The sequence below is a fragment of the Ricinus communis genome, chromosome 1 (genome assembly GCF_019578655.1).
Source record: "Ricinus communis isolate WT05 ecotype wild-type chromosome 1, ASM1957865v1, whole genome shotgun sequence".
Classification (NCBI taxonomy): Eukaryota; Viridiplantae; Streptophyta; class Magnoliopsida; order Malpighiales; family Euphorbiaceae; genus Ricinus; species Ricinus communis.
In genome coordinates, this window is record NC_063256.1 from 10,948,778 (window position 1) to 10,965,154 (window position 16,377).

At 35.1% G+C, this 16,377-nt stretch overlaps 3 protein-coding genes across 7 annotated transcripts; 2 read left to right on the forward strand and 1 right to left on the reverse strand.

Annotated features, from left to right (window-relative positions):
* Window positions 1-332: 332 nt before the first annotated feature.
* On the reverse strand, window positions 333-3,499 carry LOC8268647 (mitogen-activated protein kinase kinase kinase 10). Of its 2 annotated transcripts, XM_002532615.4 has the most exons (3): window positions 2,996-3,499; window positions 899-2,840; window positions 333-640 (listed from the first exon to the last, which is right to left on the reverse strand). In XM_002532615.4, exons 2-3 carry the CDS (start codon window positions 2,805-2,807, stop codon window positions 492-494), a joined length of 2,058 nt encoding a protein of 685 aa, XP_002532661.1. In that variant the 5' UTR covers window positions 2,808-2,840; window positions 2,996-3,499; the 3' UTR covers window positions 333-491. The 2 variants fall into 2 exon arrangements, with proteins under 2 accessions (XP_002532661.1, XP_048236211.1); XM_048380254.1 differs by having other exon boundaries at window positions 899-3,499.
* A 905-nt stretch (window positions 3,500-4,404) lies between these two features.
* On the forward strand, window positions 4,405-10,630 carry LOC8268646 (CMP-sialic acid transporter 1). 3 transcript variants are annotated; one of them, XM_048379475.1, is made up of 9 exons: window positions 4,405-4,709; window positions 4,825-4,908; window positions 5,009-5,223; window positions 5,321-5,399; window positions 5,958-6,127; window positions 7,032-7,218; window positions 7,406-7,483; window positions 8,318-8,494; window positions 8,575-10,630. In XM_048379475.1, exons 1-8 carry the CDS (start codon window positions 4,659-4,661, stop codon window positions 8,459-8,461), a joined length of 1,008 nt encoding a protein of 335 aa, XP_048235432.1. In that variant the 5' UTR covers window positions 4,405-4,658; the 3' UTR covers window positions 8,462-8,494; window positions 8,575-10,630. The 3 variants fall into 3 exon arrangements, with proteins under 3 accessions (XP_048235432.1, XP_015583005.1, XP_002532660.1); XM_015727519.3 differs by having other exon boundaries at window positions 8,601-10,630; XM_002532614.4 differs by having other exon boundaries at window positions 4,406-4,709; window positions 8,583-10,630.
* A 1,002-nt stretch (window positions 10,631-11,632) lies between these two features.
* LOC8268644 (tubulin gamma-1 chain) lies at window positions 11,633-16,074 on the forward strand. Of its 2 annotated transcripts, none has more exons than XM_048379455.1 (12): window positions 11,633-11,941; window positions 12,250-12,450; window positions 12,546-12,657; window positions 12,812-13,212; window positions 13,500-13,553; window positions 13,632-13,736; window positions 14,483-14,557; window positions 14,675-14,719; window positions 14,901-15,029; window positions 15,337-15,441; window positions 15,518-15,601; window positions 15,771-16,074. In XM_048379455.1, the coding sequence occupies exons 1-11, from the start codon at window positions 11,813-11,815 to the stop codon at window positions 15,584-15,586; spliced, it is 1,425 nt and encodes a 474-aa protein (XP_048235412.1). In that variant the 5' UTR covers window positions 11,633-11,812; the 3' UTR covers window positions 15,587-15,601; window positions 15,771-16,074. The 2 variants fall into 2 exon arrangements, with proteins under 2 accessions (XP_048235412.1, XP_048235409.1); XM_048379452.1 differs by having other exon boundaries at window positions 11,635-11,941; window positions 15,518-15,616.
* Window positions 16,075-16,377: the final 303 nt, after the last annotated feature.

The window sequence follows — 16,377 nt, forward strand, 5'->3', positions numbered from 1 at the left end:
ATTATAATCAGCAGGAAATTTGCAATTATGAAGAAGTTCATTCCCATTTTTCAGCTATTTGGAAAGCTTTTGAATATCTACTTTGTTTTTCTTTTTTAGTATTAAAGTTTTTGTGAATAAGTACGTATACTCGTTGATCTTGATCAAGATTTACTTTTGCTGTTGAGATTCTTGGATCATTGTTAATTTTTGTTTTATTGGAGAATAAATGAAAAAAAAAAAGGAAAGAAAAAGACACTGCTCAACACAGACAACTAAATATACCATTATAGGGAGTGAGCCAGTTCAGGTTACGTCTTCCCTGCTCTAACAAACTATCTCAAGTAAATTAATTAGTGAAATATTAAATCCAACTACTTGGGATTTCCTTCATGAATCTTGATGCCTTCCATTGTTTATCATCTATAAGGTATGTTCTCTACAATAATTGACACAGTAAGTCTCTAAGATAATATCCGAGACTTATTTTATGATTGAGCGAATGATTAGGCTTACGAAATCTCGGAATCTGATGCATGACCCGAAGATGTTCTCCTCATTCTTGGACTAATCATCATCATTAGCTGGCTTTCTGAATTCATTCTTAAACCACGCCCGAAAGGTGCCAGTTGTGGGGGTCTTGACCGTCCTTTTGGTGTCCCTGTATATAATAATACCCAAACAGGCAAGATGTTAATGTAACAATAAAGCCTAAATAAATCCTTCTGCAAGTTCTTGTCTAACTACCCAGGAGCTGATTAAGCTGGATCATGTTCAGTTTAATCTGTTCTTTTTGTTCTCTTGTTACTATTACGTGTGTTAGTTGCAGCCTCCAATTGTTAGGCGATAATGTAAACCTATAAAAAACCAATAAGCGAAATAGCTATTTGATAGAAATAATCTAAGCATGTGGATTTACCTGCTTGTCTACTTGATCTTATCACATCTGGCGATCTCTTTGACATGGAAGGTTTCCTGTTCAGAGTATCAGGTGATGTTAAGAACTTCCTTCCTGTGGGTGATGGTAATGTGGGCGACGGGAATGGATCATCGGTTATGTTCATGTTTTCATCTCCACTAACAGAAGCTTTATCGCTTCCTGATTCTGAAGTCTCTTTCTGGTTTACTCTGGTTTTTTCTTTCTCAATAACTCTGCAAACAAACATCTGAAATGGAATCTGTGCTATTTGTGAGGAATCAGCTGCATCCCAAGACGGGTATTTCCTTAGAAGCTTTGAGTCCATGTCAACATAGTCTACTGCTGGCATCAGTGGGTCTAGCTCTCTATTGTAATCAGGGTTCATGGCGAGAAACCTTTTTGTATAGCGAAGAATTCTACAGATTGATGAGAAACTTGGGCGTTGATTTGGGTCAGCTTGCCAACATCTCTTTGTCAAGTTAGTGACATATTTTGGTGAATTTAATGGGAACAGCGGCCTCTCTCCCGCTCGAATGTTTCGGCTCATTTTCTCTCCTTGAAGATGGCTATCATCGAATGGAACTTTCCCTGTCAAAATTCCAAAGCAAACCATTCCAAAGCTATACACGTCAGATTTTTCTGTGTATTTTGAATTTGGGGCACTTCCTGTCTGTTCTTGCTCTTCTAAAACTTCTGGTGCATACCAAATGAATGAGAGAGTTCCATTCTGTTTTGAAGGGTTTTTCTTAAAGGACGAGAGCCCGAACCCAGAAACCTTAACATGCACGTACCCTTCTGTGGTGCTTCTTGGTTTAACAAGAATGTTAGAAGGGTTTAAATCACCATGATATATTTTCTTTGAGTGGAGATATTCCATTCCCCTGGCAATTTGTAGCATAATATCAACTGCAACAGGAAGAGAAAATGGAAGACTTCTCTTTCTTGGTCCACATATTTCTTTGATATAGCTGCACATGTCTCTACTCATTAGTTCCATAACTAAAAAACATTCTTTCTTTTCCTCATCAGTGAACCCACAAAAGAAGTATGATATATTTGGATGTGAAAGAGATAACAAGGAAGAAATTTCAGGAACAAGTGGTTGAATATCACCAAAGAAATGTCTAATGGCAAGACTTTCACCTAACCAGAGTATCTCCTTGTATTGACTCCCATTCCCAAGTCGTCTTCTAACATGATAATCTTTCGACCCCACTAGAATTGAGCTTGGTAAGAGTTTCGCATTCTCAGTATCTTGTTCTTCCAAATTCTTTACCAGAAGGTCTCTTAGTTGTCTCTCATATTTTCTGGAGCATAAAACCGTCTTTTCTTTGATTTTATTAAGGAGAATCCACCTGTCCTCTTTCCAAACCACATCGAATCTTTCGCAGAAATCCTGAGTAATAAGATGCTGCTTTGCAAACTTCCAGTGAAATAGCTGAGGGTCTTTCCATTGCTTTTGATACTTGTTCGAGTACACAAGCCTCTTCTTCTGTATCTCATCCTGATCCCAACCTGAAAATTCTCCAGTAGTTTCGATTGCTTCAATTACAATCGGAATGCAGGTAAGTAAGTTATGTATGTACAACTGGACACAATCTGTATTCTGATAAAGTGTAACAGCTTTTGCCCACCAGTCCTTTGTTTCCAAACATTGCTTGATGTAACCCTCCCCATCTTTGAATGTTCTAAGAATCTCTCTTAATGGCTGTTCCAGTATTCTCCATTTCGTGTGCTTTTCTTCGAACCTCAGGTTCTGCTTCATCTCTTCAGCAATTGTGTCGTAAGCAAAAATGAATATATCAACCAACAAACAGCATTGTCTCTTATTGATTTGGATATTGTCATGAAACACCATCAATGCCTTCAAACTTCCCAGTACCTCTCCGATCTGTCTAAACCTTTCCATTTCATGAAGAAAAATATAACCTCTCAAGAGAATCTGCAAATGGGTACTGCAATTCATCAAGCATGTTTCGAAAACGTTTCATAACATCGAACATGAACAAGAAATCAAGAAATCGATGCTTATTTAGGAGCAGGGGCCTTAAAATTCTCTTTGCTAAAAAAAAAAAAGGGAAATTAAATACGACTTACCAATGTCCCTGATTATATTGATACAGAGGGGAATTGCTGATTTCTAGCAGATCCTTATTTCAAACAAAAGAAAAAAACAAAAACAAGAACAAAAACAAAAAAGCAGCAGATATCAACAATTTCCGACTAAGTGGGATCCGAATTAATTAGTGGGATCCCATCAACGACAAAACTCAATGGGACAGAAAAAGGATGAAGCCCATAAAAAGTAGTGTTGTGTTTGATCTCTGGAATTTCTGAAGAGGAATGAGAACTATAACTCCATTCAGAAGATATTGGAAGTATCAGGAAGTTTTCCAGGGAAAATGATAATTGAAGTTTTAGGCAAGGGAGAATAATAATTAATGTAGCCCAAACACTTGTCAGTTGGTTTCTGACCGTCGTTGTTTTATGGTCCTATGTTAAGGTGTTCCCGCCAGTTGCGAGCTAGCTGAGGTGTTAATTAACTCCCTTTTTTGGTATTTTCCCCTGCAACCGAATTTTGATACAGTACAATAATACTTTCCTCCATTACAATCTGCTCACTGTTAAGGCCTAATGTATTACCCATTCAACTAAACATTCTGCAAGTGAAATTTTTAGAAAAAATACTAAATATATAATTTTTTTTATTAATTAAAAGAATAACCCAAAACTTTAAAGACGGTTTTATAAAAATATTGGAATATATTGACAATTATAGTGCCATTTGGTGCAAACATATTTTTTGCATGTATACATTAAATTTTGAGTAAAATATAATAGATAATGTTTTGTAATTTTTACTTTTAAATTAAATAGTTGAAATTTTATTTAAAATATAAAAAGAATAATTATTTATCAGATAATAAAATTTCAGCCATAAATTTTAAGTTTGATAATTAATATTATATTAATATAATTTATCATGTTTAAATTGAACACGAGAAAATTTTAGCCGCTAGTATAAGAACATAGAAAGAGAAGGAGAAAGGAAAAGTAAGGAGATTAGAAGAGAAGATGAAACGAGAAAGGGGAAGTGGGGAGGAGAAACAATTGTTAACATTCTTTTTCAAAAAAAAAATATATATTATTCTTATCATTTTTTAATATTTATTTTAATAAATATTTAAATTAGCGCGTGAATTAGTGCCGCGTAAAAGAATTAATTGGCCTATTTATTGAATATGTAGAGTAAATAAATTATATTTTTCAGTTTAAAATAAATTGAATTTTATCATTTTAGTGAATTTCTCCAATTTAGAAATTCGGTTCAACTTCAGTTACAGAAAATTTTATTTTCTCTTTCCTTGAATTTCTACTTATATATATTGAAAAATAGTTATTTGCATATTAAATATTAGTTTTGTAAGAAATAAATGAATAATAAATTTCCAACAAATTAATATTTGTTTGAGATATAAAGTTCAAAAATTAAAATGGGTCAAATTGAACCTTATTTTTTTAGATTTGGGCAAACAAGATCTAACTGTATGTCTTGGGCGCCTGCCTGCGCACATGATAATTTGCTTTTAGTTATAGATCTTCTGGTAGCAAATAAAAACGACGTCGATTACGAGAACGTCCAACGCGAAGTTCGGTTCGAACCGATAAATCTGTCCGACTCCGAGTTGCAGAAGTACTGTAGTAACATTTTCCAAGTCTCGTCGGGTTTGGAAAGATCAAAGAAGAAGAAGAAAAAAAAATGCAATGGTACATTGTAGCTTCTTTCCTCACCATTTTCACCAGTTCTCAGGTAAATAATGCTACGTGCTTTTTTGTAATCAATTCGAAATTTGATCGCAATTCATCAAACCCTAACCCTAAGATTCTGCATAAATTGCTTCACTTATATATTTATTTATTCTCAGGGAATCCTAACTACATTATCTCAAAGTAATGGAAAATATAAGTATGACTACGCAACCGTGCCTTTTCTAGCTGAAGTGTTTAAGGTATAGTTTACTAGTTCTTTAATTCAAATTCAATTTTAATTAATTGTCTGTTATGTATGATAAGTGAGATGATGATTTGGTGTATGTGTAAACTCTGCAGCTTATAGTTTCTAGTTTTCTGTTATGGAGAGAGTGCAAGAAATCACCTCTTCCAAAGATGACGACAGATTGGAAAACCGTTCGATTGTTTCCTATTCCTTCTATTATTTACTTAATTCACAACAATGTTCAATTTGCTACATTGATTTATGTTGACACTTCTACTTACCAAATTATGGGCAATCTCAAGATTGTTACTACTGGCATTTTATTTAGGTTAGTAAGTATATTGCTGCTTTCTTTATTAGTTTGTTCGTTCTTTTTTTGTCTTGATGTGTTGCTAATGAGTAGACATTCGTGTTTCCTATTCTAGATTGTTTCTTAAAAAGAAGCTTTCCAATCTTCAGTGGATGGCAATTGCTCTGTTAGCTGTTGGAACGACCACAAGCCAGGTGCCATCATTTATCAATTGTTTTCTCTGCGGTCTTGTATTTTATTTTCCATATGCTAGTCAATATGTGCAGGAAAACACTAAAGTTAAGGAAATTTTTCCCATTAGCATTAATCTGAAAATGCATGAACTCAAATATGTAGCTTAATTTTTGTCACATGGATTATAGAGTGTGTTCACAAGTTAGGACAAGAACGAGAATGCTAGACTAACTGCAGTAGGGTGAGTGTGAAGAGGGTAATGGTACTTATCATTGAGACTTATCTTTTCCAATTTGACTACCAAAATGCAAGCATGAGTTTTTTTTTCTCCCTCCTCCCAACAATGGAGTGCATGCCATATGAATTTAAGACATGCATAAAATGCTTTACGTGCAGTTTTGATATAATTGGTGAGCTAACCAAATTCAATTGTGAAAGGTGATGATATAACTTGCTTTTTGTTTGCTATTGACTGCAAGGTTGAAGCTTCTTACCATCTAATACAAAGTGTAGTTAACCCCTTATCTATTAATGTGCACCATCACTATTGAAATGACTCTTCTGTGGTATCTTGATAGGTAAAGGGCTGTGGAGAGGCTTCATGTGACTCCCTTTTCTCATCACCAATTCAGGGATACATGCTAGGAATTCTGTCTGCTTGTCTTTCAGCATTAGCTGGTGTTTATACAGAATTCCTGATGAAGAAGAACAATGATAGCTTATACTGGCAGAATATACAATTATATACGTAGGTATCCTTTCTTTCCACACTTCTTATCCTGGCTCTATTTTAATTAAAATATTGATTGCCAATGACTATTTGTTGAATGCGAAACCCTTAAATTTTCACTTTTTCCCCTTTCCCTATTGATATATTTTCCCAGTCTTCCAGTTGTATTAAGGGGGAAAACACAAATTCAATTAAGGCATTTCAGCATAGCTGGCATTAAAAGATCTATAACTTGTTTATTCTTCAATCATAACTGTGGAAAATGGATATGTAGTGACCTAGTTGTGTTAGCTCCTCCGTGATTGATCATAGATCTTGCCTCCATAACTCTGGAATGATTTTTATTATAGGATCCTAGAATTTTCTTCTAAATTGTTGAACTCAATGTTTTAGCGTTTCCTCTAGATTTCCTTTGATTAATTGTAGGATCAGGCGATCTTGGCACCAAGATTGTTGAAAAGAATAAGGGGAGTAAAAACTTCTGCTTTCCTCAGATCAGTTGCAAGTTTTCTTGTCAATAGCTATCTGCACTTCTGGTATAAATAGTATTGGAGGAGGTGCATGTGTGTGTATGTGAGAGAGAGAGAGAGAGATGGGCTAATTATCTGGTCTTAAATGATTTATTTCCATTAGAAAGAAATGTGCTGCACTGGTTTCCTTGGATTCAAATAATTATTTTCGCCATTAGTAGAAGATGTCACCGGGTGAAGCTATGTTTTTATGAAGGGGAACGCACATACTACACCCATTAAAGCCGTTGACTAGTTGTCTTATATTGAACAGCTTGAAAGTGAAAGGGCCCGATGGCTTGAGATTCCTTTTGTATAGCCAAAAGATTAATTAGTAGAAAGTGATTAAACTGACCAAAAGACATTCAGTTGTTTTGGAGGTATAACCTTTATAGCGAAAATTCTTTTTCTAGGTTTGGTGCAATTTTCAACATGGCTCGGCTTCTCCTGGATGATTTTAGAGGTGGATTTGAGAAGGGACCATGGTGGCAACGCCTTTTCAGTGGATACACCATCACAACCTGGATGGTTGTGCTAAATCTAGGGTGTTCTGGACTTCTCGTTTCATGGTTAATGAAGTATGCGGACAACATTGTCAAGGTATCCCCTTTTACTCTATTCTGAATTTATGTTTGTCCATGTGGGTAATATTTCCTCACAAATTTTTTCGTGAACATTTCAAATAGGAATTGTTTCCTTCGTATTTGGATACCCTGATATACATTTTGGGGCCTATGTCTTTCAGATTTCCCTTTTAAGTGTTATTGCTTTCTTTAATTTATTTTAGGTGTACTCAACATCAATGGCAATGCTATTGACTATGGTTCTATCTGTGTTCCTCTTCAATTTCAGTCCAACATTACAGGTAAGCTTCATGCTTATAAATAACATCGGCAAACTCTAGGGTATTAAATACTGGCCAATACATACTGAATTTTTGAGGCATGAATATGGTTTTTCGGGTTTATTTTTTGGTTAACTTGCTAAGATGTAATTAAAATAAGTATAATATGTAGAAGAAAGATAATGATTAATGGAAAACATATTTAAAATAAGTTTATTCTTTATTCCTTATTAAGCTTCATGCTTACATATATTATCGACAAACTCTAGGGTATTAAATAATAGGCAATACATACTGGATTTTTGAGGCATGAATATGGTATATCGGGTTTATTTTTTCAGTTAACTTGCTAAGATGTAACTAAAATAAGTATAATATGCAGAAGAAAAATAATGATTAATGGAAACATATTAAAATAAGTTTATTCTTCATTCCTTATTGTTTGGGGTCTTTTCATGATAGCGGCAGCCAACATGGTTCAATACAGGCCGATACAATCCAATACTATTATACCAATTCCCTAACCGAGATACCATTATTTAAAACCCTAATCCCTATTTTACCTCCTCAACCCCCAAACACCAACCACTCAGACAGACTTTTAATTCCAATTTCCAAACAAAGTGAAGAATAGCTGTATCACCTAGGTCTCAGATTTTCCACTGGACATATCACGAGGATACCCTCTTTCCCTTAGACTGATATGAGGGTTCAGAAGAAACACTAAATATAACAAGCTTTTTACTATAGATATATTGTTTTTGGTAAAAATGATGTTTCTTGCTCTAGAAAAGGTGCTTGGCAATTTGAAATGTTATTCATATATATCCATCTCTATTCTCTTGTGCTGTGCAGCTCTTCTTGGGGATTATCATTTGCATGATGTCGCTGCACATGTATTTTGCACCACCAGGTATGCTTGTGGATCTACCTTCAATGGGAAAAGCAGATCCAGAGAGTCTCATAGATGTTTCTGTTGAAAGAAGAACAGACTCATGATGTATTTTTGCGTTGAGAGCTTCCAAATATTTGGTTAGTTTTTAATTTATTGAAGATAGCATGCAGTTCCTTTTGAACTGCTAACCTCGGACCTGTTTTGATATTCTAATTAGTACTGCAGTGCATATTATGCCATTAGATGATGCTGAAATTATTGTGGACTGCTCCTGGCCATGGAGAAAAGGACAGAGAAGGAAGAGATATAAGCAATTACTCTGGCTGTACGTGAAAATACATTTTAGAAAGGATATGGTAATGTTAATGACAATATCTGGCTGGTTGATCTTGGGTGGGTCTTGGGCATCTATTAGCCCCTGGAGTTCCAACCACCTACCGACATCAATAGTAGAAGTTAAGCCACTATACGTGGTCTATATTCCTTTCTAGTTGTTTCACTCTATGACGAGTTGTTTTTTTGGTCTTTGTTAATGATGCAATGGCGACCGCAGTTAACAGTGTACTATGCATAGTAAATGCTCTTCGATTATTGGGGCAACTGATGCCGGCCTTCTCTGATATTGTGAAGGAAATGTGTGGACTATAAGAATTGGATGAACAATTATAGCTTTAGTTGTATAATTGCATTTATTTGACAGGAATAGTGATACTGAATTATTGTGATGTACTTTAAGCCTGTCGACTTAATCAATCAATGTGAAGAAAAGGTTAAAGATGCTTTTCCTCGATAGCGCATCGACTCATAAGCTTCTGGGATGAAGAAAGAGCATAAAAGGATTTTACAAAATGAGACTAACCTTAATCGATGGAAGAAAGCTATTTTTTTTTTTCTTTTTGAAAAAGATTTTTCTTTTTCCTTTTGTTTTAAAAAAGATTTCTATTTTTATCTTGATTATTTTTCTTTTTTTTAGATATATATCTAAATTTTTTTTGGACACGATCTTTGTTAAAATACTATTTCAAAAGTTTTAATATAATTGGATATTTTAAATTCAAGACTTTAGATAAGCTAGAATTTGAATATCTAATATTTGAATTTAAAATTTTAGTTGAGTTAAAAGAGATTATACACTCTTAAATCTTATCTAGAAATAATATTGTTTGCAGGTTTTAGTCCCCGTCAAATTCTTTTTTTTAATAAATTGACCAATTAGAATCAGGGACCTGAAGTAATGATCTGCCATCATGCGTAATTAGTGACACTAACACAGGGACGGAGAATTCGAGTAGCTCTAATCTTCTGGAAGGGACAAAAACAAAGTAATAATTATGGGATTCTTTCAGCATCTAAGTATCAGCATTAAGCAGTTTTTCTTTACATTGACACAATCTAAAACGAGTATATTGATGAAGTCGATGGCGTATTAGCTTTGTGGACAAGATAACACTCAAGCTGGCCGGTCGAGTAATTAAAGGGGCAATATATGAGAGGGAAAATAAATAAATGATTCGACTCGATTTTCATTATAAATAGTGAGAATTCAATCGTAGAACCCACTAACACGAAAAATCTCAAGGCTCCATTTTGGGAATTCTTTGCTTCAATTCTTATACTATCTCATAAACCATTGTTTTCTCAGCAATTAATTAATTGAGATATTGCTTGACTCGACAGCTTTTGGTGCACTACATTTCATCATACCTACCAAAGCGCACACGCTTTTATTGAGGCCTCTATAAAAAGGCCATAACATGACTTTGCTACAACTAAGAAATTAGCCGAAGTTAATTGGGCAAAAACAAATATGGAGTCAGTGGCAAGGCCAGCTGCGAATGTAGGCGGCAGGCCGAATGGGGATCACGCAAAGGATCTTTGCGGGTACTTTCAGATGCCGGTGCACTATCCACGATACACGCGAGCGGAGTACGAGAGCATGCCTGAGTGGCAACTTGACTGCTTGCTCAAAGCCTATGGTCTGCCCATCACTGGAGATGTTGATTACAAGAGGAAGTTTGCCATGGGAACTTTTCTTTGGTCCCATTGATATTCTCATCTCACTCCGATCATATCCAATTGAGTCAGTGATCCCACGATTCTATCGATTGGTTGTATGAATTTATATGTAATGTGTATTCTGCTGTCGTCTGGGTTGTGTTGCTTTTTCTTGTCTTTTATTTGTATGATCAAATGTCACTCGATGAGATTTTTTTTCTCCAGTGATCTGTAAAAGATGGTAGTGGTAATATCCCATGCACTTTCTCTTTTGTTCAGTAGGGTTTTCTATTTCTTTTTTTCTTTGCCCGTCCTCTGTTGCATAGATTGGAACTTTTGTTGCCAGTGCGGATTCCAGGTAAAAGACTTGAACATGATTCAGGGAAGTAACATACATGGTTCAGGAAGTAGCTTCCCTTTGTTTTAGTTTAGAAGCAAGAAACTTGAAAAACGAAAGCTCTCCTGTCCCAAATAAAATCTTATTGGTAGATGAGACAACTTCATATACTATGATCTAAGCCAGAGCGCGCGCAAAAATTAGAAACATAAAACTCGTGAATTCTTAAATTTTAACTAACAAATCATATATGTTTAAATTATGAACACTTTATGCGTAATTAAAAATATCACAAGTTTAAATCATGAACAATTAGCGCGGTTCAATCAATTGATAACAGCAGATTCAGTGATTATTACAACTCTTTGAAGAAAAATTATATAGTGGAGGTGTTATTCAAATGATAAACTATTTATGCACCAATACATATTCATGTGTACAAATTAAAAATACGAAAAAAAAAAAATGTTGGCAGTTTGTAAAATAAAGTTCTTTATTTAACAGATTGTGTTTATATTGTATCGGAACGTATATATAATATAATTTAAATTGGAATGCAACATGATAAGCTAATTATGTTAAAAATCTAAATTTATATATTACTTTTATATTAAATTATAATATGACACGATACGAGAACAGGTTTATTATTATTTATCTAATAAAAAATAATAAGAACTACTTGAAATAAAAGAAAGGGGAATATAGGCATCTCGGCAGGTTCATCATTCAACCCTGCAAATAAGGGCCATCTTAAAGGCCCAAGCTAAATTTATTAGTCTTCGCCCACGACGCACTAAAGAGGCCCATGTGAAACCCAAATGACGAACCTAACAAAACTGCGAGGCCCATAAAACAGACAGACACCGAGTGCGCACGTTAGCGGAAGTCGCAGATCATTTTCTAGCCAGCAAGCCACTCACACCAGTTACTGTATAAAGGCATTTACTGTAAGCGCAAGTCAAAATTTCCGGGATTCACTTCCCTCAAAATCTTTTTCCCTCTCCTCTCTGCTTTTTTTAAAAACCCTACGCGCCAGATACTCTCATTTCATTTTTTTTTCTTTTGGTTCTTTCTCTCGATCCCATACCCTAGTTTGCGTATAGAGAAAAAAGAGAGAAAAATGCCAAGAGAAATAATAACATTGCAGGTTGGACAATGTGGGAACCAGATCGGCATGGAATTCTGGAAGCAGCTCTGCCTTGAGCACGGAATCAGTAAAGATGGCATTCTTGAGGATTTCGCCACTCAGGTCCGTCTTTTTATTAAATTTAATGTTTTGTTCTAGTTCCTAATAATTTTGTTTAATCAGCTTTAGGAGTGAGGTTACTTATGGTTTTTGTGATATGCTTTTAAGAACTATTTTCAATCAGTTCCATGTATGCATAAGAGCTGGAAATTATGTGTCCAATTGAGTGGAATTGTAATTTTTTTTTTAAAATTGTCTCATTTTAAGGGCTGAATTGGTATTGTGAAAACAGATATGATGAATTTACAGGGACGTCTTTGTGAATCGATATGACTCTGTATGATTAGGTTTAATCAATTTGTGTAATGTAGGGAGGTGACAGGAAGGATGTGTTCTTTTACCAAGCTGATGATCAGCATTACATACCACGAGCTTTACTCATAGATTTGGAGCCTAGGGTAATCAATGGTATTCAAAATAGTGAATACCGGAATCTCTACAATCATGAGAACATCTTTGTTTCTGATCATGGTGGTGGCGCTGGAAATAACTGGGCTAGTGGATATCATCAGGTTCATTGCTTTGGGTTTTTCAATGTTAATAGTATCAACAGTAATGAACTGAATTTTGTATATCATCTAGGATTTTCTTGTTAATTGGTGATCAGGGAAAAGGGGTTGAAGAGGATATAATGGACATGATTGATAGAGAAGCTGATGGGAGTGATAGTCTTGAGGGCTTTGTTCTCTGCCACTCAATTGCTGGAGGGACAGGCTCAGGTTCCCTTGACAAGCTTTACATTCTTTATTCTAATTTTGAATTCCATCTCATTTGCTCGAATGGATATACAATCTTCTAATTAATGGATTTCAAACATGTGTTCTTTCTCTCTTGCTCATGTGTTGTTGACTATCTTGTCATGTTATAATAAAGGTATGGGTTCATATCTGTTGGAGACTCTGAATGATCGTTATAGCAAAAAGCTGGTTCAGACATACAGTGTATTTCCTAACCAGATGGAGACAAGTGATGTTGTGGTCCAGCCCTACAACTCACTTTTAACACTCAAGAGACTGACACTAAATGCTGATTGTGTTGTTGTTCTTGACAACACTGCGTTGAATAGAATTGCTGTGGAACGCCTACATCTATCAAATCCTACATTTGCTCAAACTAACTCTTTGGTATCTACTGTCATGTCTGCAAGCACAACCACATTGCGGTATCCTGGATATATGAACAATGACTTGGTCGGTCTTCTTGCCTCTTTAATTCCAACACCAAGATGTCACTTTCTTATGACAGGATATACACCACTCACAGTAGAGCGCCAGGTACCATTCTAACTGGATAGTCTTCTCTTAATATATTCTCGTTGATACTCATATTTTAGGTCATTCATAATTCTATGGTTGGTTATATAAGTAATGACTAAGATAAACAATATTGAGAACACCATAGATTATGGATTTTGGTAACATTGCAGGACAATCATTTGTCATGCAATAAATAGTTCGATTTCATGATATTAAGTTGTTTTGGTTTCTTAAATTTTTTAATATCTGCCCCTGGTATGGTGCACTCTAACTTGGAAGTCTAATGCACATATATCTCTTGGCAGGCTAATGTGATACGTAAAACTACTGTACTCGATGTGATGAGAAGACTTCTGCAGGTGAGAAATTTTACTTGTAATTGTTTCAACAAAGGGGCAGTGACTCATTTTCTTTTTGGCTTCTGATGTTTTGTGCAGACAAAGAATATTATGGTGTCCTCTTATGCGAGAACAAAAGAAGCCAGTCAAGCAAAGTACATCTCGATTTTGAACATAATTCAAGGAGAAGTGGACCCTACTCAGGTAATGATTTTAGTATGTTCATAACTTCTTATTGCTAGGTTTTCTGCAAATATTTGCATGGACACTGGACAGGCAAGTTATTTATTATGTAATGTGTTTCATTGTTCTTGTTTTCTAGTAATCAGAAATGCATTTTCTGTGGAGGTTTTATTTGTATCTATGGTTCAGCACTCATTGCTACAGGCTTTTCTATCCATTTGAAAGATGCAGTACTCTTAAAGACATCTTTCATACAACAAATAAAGTTTTTGTGCTCCCTAATACTTCTGTCAAATTGTTGGGTTTGGTCATGGTACTTTTTCCCCTTAGTAAATAACCATAGTCCGTTAAGATGACTTAATTGTTTTCTTGGCCTGATTTAATTTTATTTCTTTCTGGATTTACTACTCAGGAAATATGAGAAAGTTGGCTCTTACCTTCTCTAGCACCCCCAAAACGTTTGACTTGTTAGCATACTATACATCGGGCATGAATCATGATAAATTTAATTACTTGTTTATCATTGTCATTCCCAGGTATCTGTCATGCTTTTAGTTTATCTTTTTGTCTTACCTAAAATGCATTGCTGATTACATGCCACTTTAAAGAGCATTGAGAGGTGGACAGCATTGTTGGAATGCATGTAGTGAATCTTAAGCTTTTACTTTTGTTTTACGTATAAGTTTGTAAATTTACAAATCCCAGATATATAATTATTCTCTCTATATATAAATTCAACAAAGTTCCATTGCCGATCTTTTTATCAGGTTCATGAAAGTTTACAGAGGATTCGTGAAAGAAAGCTTGTTAACTTTATTGAGTGGGGCCCTGCTAGCATACAGGTCATCATTTACAGCAAAAATGATATACTCAATCTCTCTATTCTTTTCCTCTCCATATTGGAATATATTCACCTTTTTATTTTGTTGGTTTTATTTTTAATTATGTATTTTCTGCAGGTCGCTCTATCAAGAAAGTCTCCATATGTCCAAACTGCCCATAGGGTATGATTCTAGTTCTTGTCTTTGTTTCGGTTTTTCTGGATATATCATTGCTTAAAATTTTGGAAGAGTATAAGGATTTTGTGTCTATTGTGACACATTTTTGAAAATAGATGCATTCTTTGCCATCTTCACTTTCTGTTCTCTTTTAATTGGAAAAAATTTATACATGCTTTATTTTTAGGTAAGCGGTCTCATGCTAGCAAGCCATACTAGCATACGGCACCTCTTCAGCAAATGTTTGAGCCAATATGAGAAGCTGAGAAAGAAGCAAGCTTTTCTTGACAATTACCGGAAATTTCCAATGTTTGCTGTGAGTTGCTTTCATCATGATTGTCAGGCATTTCAGCTTCTGGTGTTAGTTTCTGGATTTTGCCTCACATTGATATGCCTGATAGCCAATAAGTAGTTTCATGAACAAAGTACTCAATCTCATTGGTTCCATCATAAGCATCATATTTCTGTTTTTGAGAAAGCTCCCACGCGATCAATTACATTCTCGTGTTATTCTTGTGGCACCTATATGTATATCATTGAACATTTTTTCATTAGTTGTCCTGCTTTTAGAATACTTGAGTCGCAGTGCCTTTGTTATCTGATGCCACATAACATGTGATCAGGACAACGATCTCTCAGAATTTGATGAATCTAGGGATATAATTGAGAGTTTGGTTGATGAATACAAAGCCTGTGAATCCCCAGATTACATCAAATGGGGAATGGAGGTATATGCCCTGCTGATGCTTGTTTCTCTTATTTAATATCTCACTGGATGCTAAGAAATTGTATGTTTCATTGCAGGATCCTGACCAACTTCTTACAGCAGAAGGCAATGCAGCTGGAACTGTGGATCCAAACTTAACAGTTTAAGCATGCTAAGTTAAGGTCATGCATGTCTAGGTACCTGCATACTTGCTTTAGCTGTGATTATGATGAGTTGTACCTTATCGGATGGGATTGGTTCACTCCAAGAATTGTTATTTATTTAGTTCATTGTATTTCTTTCATTCATTCCTGCTGAAAGGTGACTAGGTTTGATATTTTTTATTTGCAGGAAGGTGTTGTGCCAAAATGCACAGTGGAGAAGTGAGTGTAAATAAGAGACCAGTGTTGTGGGCAGCTTGATGTTTTACGGTTTGCTAATTGTTTGGCTATTTGATTCTCTTAAGCTTCTTCCTCTAAATCATGATTTCATTTTGAAGATTCAGATTTGCACCTGTATTAGGGTTTCTCAATATTGTTACTGTAGAGTTGGTGTTCTGTTATCTAGGGAATATATCCAATGCTTTACAGGTGTTTTGTAACTTTGGGGGGGTAAATGAGTAAGTTATTGCAATTTATGAAATCATTTTACCCAATTGTGTATCTTTTCGACATTGCATGTGCAGCATGTTATTGTGGTCCCATCCATGCTAGGTTGCCGATGGTCCAACATTGTCTGGTGACGAGGGTAGTGATTATAATTTACATTTTTTCACTTAAAATATGAGTTGATAGTTAACCATCCTATTGCTACCAAAATGGGTTTAAGATGAATCGATTTGGGGCGTTATGAATTAGTCGAGTTATAAAACTTAAGTGCATGGATAATTTTCAACTCCTTTTTCTTTTAGATTGGATGGAGAAAATTAGTTTAGAGATTCAACTTAGCATTTATATAC